The sequence below is a fragment of the Lutjanus erythropterus genome, chromosome 1, assembly GCF_056507025.1.
Source record: "Lutjanus erythropterus isolate fLutEry1 chromosome 1, fLutEry1.hap2, whole genome shotgun sequence".
In the NCBI taxonomy this organism is placed as follows: Eukaryota; Metazoa; Chordata; class Actinopteri; order Lutjaniformes; family Lutjanidae; genus Lutjanus; species Lutjanus erythropterus.
Window position 1 is genome coordinate 25,844,593 of NC_139317.1, and position 7,533 is coordinate 25,852,125.

The window sequence follows — 7,533 nt, forward strand, 5'->3', positions numbered from 1 at the left end:
AGCATTGAAACAAGCAGACAGAAAAAAATGCTGTAATTACTTGTTTTTAAAATTTGTTCCCACCTGTCATGGACCAGTGGTTTGTACTTAGTTTATCAGGGTTTGATACTCAAGTTGGAGAGGTCGGTAATCCACCACAAACATCAGGTTTACTTTTGTTTTTGTCAAGAGTTACAGTATGTTGTGCTTCTTTTGTTATGCAGTTACAGTATCAGTGCAGAACCATTTTCATAGTCCCACACACTCATTTTAAAACTGTACAGATAAATGAAATGGTTGAAATGGCTGCATGGATAGTCAAAAATCTAATATGCTTTGTAAAATTGTTGACAGCATTTTAAGATATATGTCATTTGTAATTAAAGAGTGAAAACATGGTCCATATGATACTTGGGGAACATTAACACTTAGAATTCTAACTTTAGCAGTTACCAACAGCTGCTAAATGTGGGCTATGCAGTTGCATAGGGCCCTCAAAGCCACCAGGGGCCCCCACTGTTAATCCATAGATCAGTGGGGAAGCTCTGTCACACATTATGCCACTACGTCATTCACGTGAGCACACCTTATGAGAATGCTAGCAGTCTAAAATAAATAACCTGCATTAGTTAAGTTTGAAAATTGTATCATGGATGAATTTATTTCAAATGTCCTCGTACAAAAGAGACACCGGCCATGATGAATAAAAACTTAATGGTATTTAAACTCAGTAGTAGAGGCCGTCCACATCTGTTGCTCTCGATGTAATTTTGTGCAATCATGTAACCGTTGGGAAGGTGTGCTATTCTATCATGTATGCCTTCACACTGAAATTTTAACATTGATTTGAGACCCATCACTTTATTGATTAGCCCTACAATGTCATTATTCATGTTCATTCCATGTATATATTTCATTCATTATTTTCTTAAACGAAATAGATATTTTTTATGTTTAGTATTTTCATTCCTTAACATTTTTTTTCAAACATAATGTAATAAACATTTTAAGTAAAAATGCATTATCTGTCTCATTCATGTGCATTTGGCATTGTTATAATATAATATATAATAATAATATGTTACAATGCAGATTCTGTAAGTTTTCAAGAGTTCCACAGTTGTTTTTCTTTTACTTCATGTGTCCAAAATTTGTTTTCTGTAAGTTTGACTTGCAATGGTCAAATTGAGATGTTTGATTCAAATCTGAGAAGGAAAAAAATATGTAAAAGGTTTTTCACAGATCTAGCCTCTTGACCTACCAGACTGATGAATTTCAAGGATAGATGCATGTGTGGGGTCCCCAAACAACCTTCTGCAAAGGACCCCCAAAAAATTAGAGATGGCCCTGACTGATCAGCGATAGGAATGTAACAATATATACTGAATGTTGCACTGTTACAATAAAACATGTCTCAAAACTGTTCCCCGCTGTGACAATATCTATCCCTTAACATGGTTAATTATTTTGTCTTATTGTTTTTATTTCATTTTATAAAAGCACTGCTACTGACTGCTATGTTGCTTTTATTTTGAAATGAGATAAATTATGTATGTAACTCAAACATTCATGGCCAAAGACAATTCATGCCAATTTTTGCATCTTAGTTCATGGCTGGCTACTATTTCATTTTATTAAAGAAAGAAAGCAGAAGCACACATTAAAAAGAAAAAATGCTTTCATACAAACAAAAAATGCTGTACACGTCAGATGCCTTATTTAATAAGGGTAATTTTTGAAGTTGACATTTTTCTTTGCTTTTTAATATCAAAATAAATATCATGTTGTGGACCTTTTATCACGATATCATTGTACCTTGAGTTTAGGTATCATTACATCCCTAGTCAGCAATCAACATTAAATAAAGAAACAAGAAAACTGATGATGACAGATAGACATGCACATGTGTAGTTCAGTAAAAATCATTTTACTAGAAATGCAGTTTATAAAAACATGATGATATAAAGTAAAACAGTCTGATAGTAAAACCTATCTGTAATATAATGCCACATTGCATCTAAAATTTCATGCAATTAATATCAACTCCTATAAAGATTTTTTTTTAGAAAAATGTCCTGTAAAATATAGAAAAAAAATCTGACAAAATGTTCATTTGGTCCGTCAGCACATAAAGAAACAACTGAACTGCAAAAACAACAATAAAAAAAGATGATGCATGTCAAAATGGAATTCAGTTTTGAGAACTAATATATCAAACATATATCCTATCAAATATCAAACTGTTGTCACACTCCAGTTAGGCTTTGAATAAGAGTCTTTAAAGATATATCTGTGAAAGATTTGCTAAAAAGTCACCAGAATGAGACTGTTCTTTAAGGCGTGAGGTGTGTGTAATGAATGAAAATGATCTGCTACTTTTTTTTCTCAAGCTGGATGATAACACTCTCTCATAATACTAAAGCAGAAGTCAGACACAGAGTTTGTGTTAACAAATATAAACATTACTGATGTACAAAATATTAGGGACATCCTAATAATGAACTGTAGCTTAAAAGTCTTACTGTAAGAGATTTGCTCCTCCTCAAATTTATGTCTCTACTGTGATTATTATATAATTAAACTGTCAAAACCGATTGTCCTGTCCCTAATATGTTGTATATTCATGCTGAGAAGCTGGCAGGTGTGTCCATAGACATTAAATGCATAGATGCTGCAGTGACTGCTTCATCTTACGTCATCATCACTGCCATACTGGTCCTGGCAAGACTAACATGTAAATGGGTGAGCTGCCATTTTCCAAAGAAAAAAAGCACTATAGCATTTATTTCTTAACCAATTTCGGTCAGTCATGTTATATTCAAGGATTTACTTAATGAAATCGTGACAGAGCTTTTTATCCAACACAGCTCCCTGTTTACATGTGCTTATTCACAGGCCTTGCCAGGAGAAATATGGTGGCGACGTTGACGTATGATCCAAAGGCTAGTCTACACATATATGTTTATGGATGTGTCACTGCTCACAGTTCAGGCAGTGATGGGCATGTTGTCCCTGTAGCAGGCTGGCCTCTGGGGGCCGCTGTAGCTGCACAAGTCCTGATAGATGCGAGCCATCTGGTCAGTTTCCACGCTATCAGGCATCTCCAAGTTTGGGTTGTTGCAGTAAGGCTGGGAGCGCCGCATGTTCACTGCATCCAGCAGGTGCTGGCACTTCACCACACTGATCTGTGACGGGGAGAGAACACAGAAAGATGTGTTTTTATTGTCAGCATACAGCGATTGTAGTGATGAGTGTTTTTTCTGTTTTAAGAAGGTGTTAAGAATCCAATTTCTAGGTTTAAAAAAAGATGATTTTTATGTTGTTCCATCATTCAACTGTTCTCTTAACTGGTCATACCTGCACAATGATCAGTTTGCTCTTGGCATTGCTGAGATCATGGAGCTCCTCTCCAAAACACAGAGTTACTGTCGGATCAGGAGCAGGAAACTGGCCCTCCTGGTAGAGCTGCAGAGCTGGAACATACAAAATATGTAAACAACTGATTAAACAATCTTTGCAAGTCATCAGTCCTCTTCTATGAAGATGTGTTTTCACTGATTTGGACTCCTCTGAGCTTTCAAATTACTAAACAAACATGAAGGCTCACCTTGAAGAAACCTTCCTGTGTCAAAAATCTTCACCACAGCATCCCTCTCAAGTTTACAGGGCATGGGGCTGTATTGTGAGCCAACTGGTCCCAGCCCACTCCAGAAGACACGGCTCTGGCACAGCCTTTTAATGAAGATGCCCTCTTGGTTGGCACGCACCAGCACACCTCTCTCCAGGTGGCCTAGGAGCTTGCGCGTGACATGACGCTGGCGGTCATACTCGATTATCTCGGCAGGGGGGAAATGAACACTCTGCATGCTGTCTGAACTGTACAGGGCATCGCGACTCAGGGGTGGCTGTGGGGAGATCCGGCAGCCTTCAGAATGATTAACCACTGTGCTGTGTATCAGCTTTCCTCCATAATAGAAAGTGATCATCATCTGGGAGAAAGCTGCAAAGAAGAACACTGTGTCAGCTTTGCAAATGAAAAAGAATAAGTGCAAATGCTTATCTATATGTCCAACGTTACTATGACACTTTGGTGGATGACATAAATGAATACCTGAGCTGATAGCCCCTGATGGTAAAGGATCCTGATGCAGTGGGAAAGCTGCGAATTACAGGAATAAGAGATGAGTTAAGCCTTTTTCTTAACACAGTGGACATGACCACAGAGTCATGTCATTATTTTGCCGTCTCATCAGAAATAGCATTTCTCTAGCACGATCTCACAAAGAAATAATCATCTTAGTCAGCAAAGTTCAACAGGATGTTAGTCAATTCTTCCATTGCAGAATTCAACAGACAAGCAAATAACCTCCATTTAGCACCCACAATCACAGGGACGTGCCATCAAGCTTTCCACTGAGGTTATTTTTAAAGTCATTCAAGCTTGTTATCTGACAAACACAGAGCAGTCTTACTTAACAAATGACGGATACTCCTGAACAGACCTGTCAGACCTGATGAACAGCTTAATCTAATCAGAGAAAAATGTGTTGTTGTCTTACCATTCATGCTGCCCTGGGACCAATACTCTGGACTGGCCTGAATACTGCAGCCTTCCTCCTGCAAAGGGACAACAACACATAGAGCTGGTGTCAACAAAGAACCTTTGTACACTTCATGTAGGAGTGTGTTGGAGGACACAGCAAGGTGTGGTAAACAGAAAAAAGTGATACATAAGCTGAGCGTCAAGTAAAGGCAAACCACTGTGAAAGTGGTTTAATATTCCATGCATATCAAATATTATGAAATATGAAATATTCTGTGCTTATCAAATTTTATCATACTCAAATTTTATCATACTTAAGTGTACTGGAAGTCAGACAAACCATCAGTATCCTTCAAGTGTGTTAATGATTAGTTAACTTGAAGTCTAATATTTTGGAGCAACTAATTTTGTACTAAGTATATTTAAGTTGCAATTTAATTGTAGAAAAGCACAACTTCAATTTATTTAAGAATACTTAAATACACTTCTAATGAAGTGAAATTAAAGTACACTTAAATAAACATGCTAGTAGTATATCATAAAGAACTTGAAAATAATTATACTTTTCAAAGTAAATTGCCGCTAACTATTTGCAATTTAGTATAGTTTTTAAAAGTACACTCGGGTGCAATTTAAATATGCGTTAAATTAAGCAAAAAGAGTACCCTTGAAAGAACTTTTGTAATCTTAAGTTATATTTCTAATACACTAAATTAAAGTATTTTTTTGATTCTGAGAAATGCACCTAGAAACAGATGTGACTGGGGGGAGAAAGAGAGGTAAGAAATATGGTTTATTAGAGGTTTAAAGTGAGAGGTGCTCTCACCTCTTTAATGAGCTCCTCCAGCTCTGCAGGGCTGCAGTCCATGTCAGCGATATCTCCAGAGCTGGTGGTTGCTGCCATGGCCATCACTGTGCTTTTGCCATCTGAGGGTGGAAGAAATATTTATGACTCTAGATATGGCACAAATGTAGACGTTTCAGGTCGAACTGTTGTTTTATGATTCATAATTATTGCATGAGTAATCCAAATATCTGTTAAGGGTCAACACTGGCTCTCAGCATCAGTTGTTCAAATGAAAAATAGCACAAACTCACGCTTCTGCTCCTCCTCGGGTACAATGCGATAGACTTTATAGGGCTCAGAGATGTCAAGTTGTGACCTTTCTGTCACCTCCTCAAAATCAGGGCTTTTATTCAGGGCACAGCGGAGTCTGGTCTTCCATGTTGCAGGCTCAGCCTTGTCCCCCTCCTTAAACTTGCCTTTAAACACAGCCCAGGCCTGTGGAGGAGAGAAAACAAACATTAAAGATGGTACTGGATTGGATTAAAGTTGGACAATTCAAAAGGAAACAACTTTCAGAAAGAGAGAAAAATAAAATCTGCATTTTTTTTAAATTAGAATTTTAGTGTGACATACTGATGCTTTAATTGGCTACAGCTTTACAAAATTATCATTTAGAAATAAAATATATTTAATTCAGTTATGTTCAAGTTAAAAGTGTGCTATGCTAAAACAAGTAAAAACAATTGCATTTAACGGTATAAACCTCCATTTGGCAACAAAATAGCAATCCAAATAAAGCCTAAACAAATCCATCAGATTTGGTTTTGGTTTTACGCGCAGCGCTGCATAAAATCAAAACTTAATTTACAGAAATGTATTACTAAGCGGGAGAAGTGTCAAACCTTAAAAATGGATGCGTCTACTTCTTGGTTGTAATCCTGTTTCCCTGCGTGTTTCCATGGAATTCGGAACAAAGTGCGGCTCTCATCCTCCCACTGCAGCCCGGAATACTGCGCGCTCTGGATCTGCTCCATCAGCCACTGCTTCAGTCTTCGACCTCCGGTGTTTGACATCTTGATAGATAAAAGTTGAGGGTTTTTTTTTTTGGTTTGCTTGTTTTAATGTTTTAATGTTTGTTTTTGTTATGGATTGTTCACTTGAACCTTAATTGAACCTAAATAGGAAGGACAATTCATAATAGTAAAATACAAATTAATTTCGTCTAAGTGTTAACAATAATTAATTATCAATCAATGTAAATCTATGAAGAAGTGTAAGGTAATGCAGTACTCTATAACTTTCACTTTTTAGAATAGAAATCAAAAGTAACAGCACTTACAGTTTGATACGCGGCTGAGCTCGTTGCCTGTGTGATTTATCCTGAGAGGTTGACAGATGGCTCCCTGTCAGATTTATGGTTCAATTTCTCCCCGACACATGCATATCTAACTTTTTTGTGGTCCCGTGTTGTGAATGAAAGAGCTGAGGATGATTTGACAGCGCTGCCGCCTTCTGACCAATCAGCGCGTTCAAGCCCGCCCATTCCGGAAGAGCTGTTCTTCTAACTGTGGGCATTTACAAGAAATGGTCTGACTGACACAAGCGCTGGTTGTTAAGTTGCTGCCCACGCTAAAAAGCCACGCAGAAGAATAAACCCGGAGAGTCACAAGTTACCTTGTGCTGAGGGGGATTTCTACGGTACACAAGGTGATATGTCCCCCACCCACACCCACTCACAAGTGCTGAGAAACCTCAGAAAGAAATGATATGTGCAGGTACAGAGACAGTGTACAGTTTGTGTGGTGGTGAAGTGGGTTTATTCCATTCAAACAAGACTCCTGGGAGATAAATATTGTCTAATGTCAGAATAATGTCAAATATGATGGTAGGAGGATGATACAACTCATATAACTGTGACATTAGCACGAACAGGGGATTCACAGTGGATTACAGAACAAAGTTGTGTTTCTCTTCCATTTAATGTCATGCTATCAGTCATGATGTATTATTTATTTCATGTAATTAGATGTCACTACTGGGGTAGCAACTAGAGCCTGACCAATACTGGATTTTGGGGGCAGATGGCAATGGCTTTAATAAGGAACAGAAAAATTCAGATATTGATATATTGGCCAGTATTCTTTATACATAATATAATATACAGAATGGAAGAGAATATAATGGAATAGCATATATACATAAAACACATTTTTTTCAAACGTGC

General features: G+C 37.5%; 1 protein-coding gene across 1 annotated transcript; it reads right to left on the reverse strand.

Moving 5' to 3' along the window:
* Positions 1–1,639: 1,639 nt before the first annotated feature.
* Positions 1,640–7,028, reverse strand: irf8 (interferon regulatory factor 8). Its single transcript, XM_084718243.1, has 9 exons — positions 6,649–7,028; positions 6,212–6,382; positions 5,621–5,804; positions 5,349–5,449; positions 4,539–4,596; positions 4,091–4,138; positions 3,587–3,979; positions 3,337–3,452; positions 1,640–3,164 (listed from the first exon to the last, which is right to left on the reverse strand). Exons 2-9 carry the CDS (start codon positions 6,380–6,382, stop codon positions 2,967–2,969), a joined length of 1,269 nt encoding a protein of 422 aa, XP_084574369.1. The 5' UTR covers positions 6,649–7,028; the 3' UTR covers positions 1,640–2,966.
* Between the last annotated feature and the right edge of the window lie 505 nt (positions 7,029–7,533).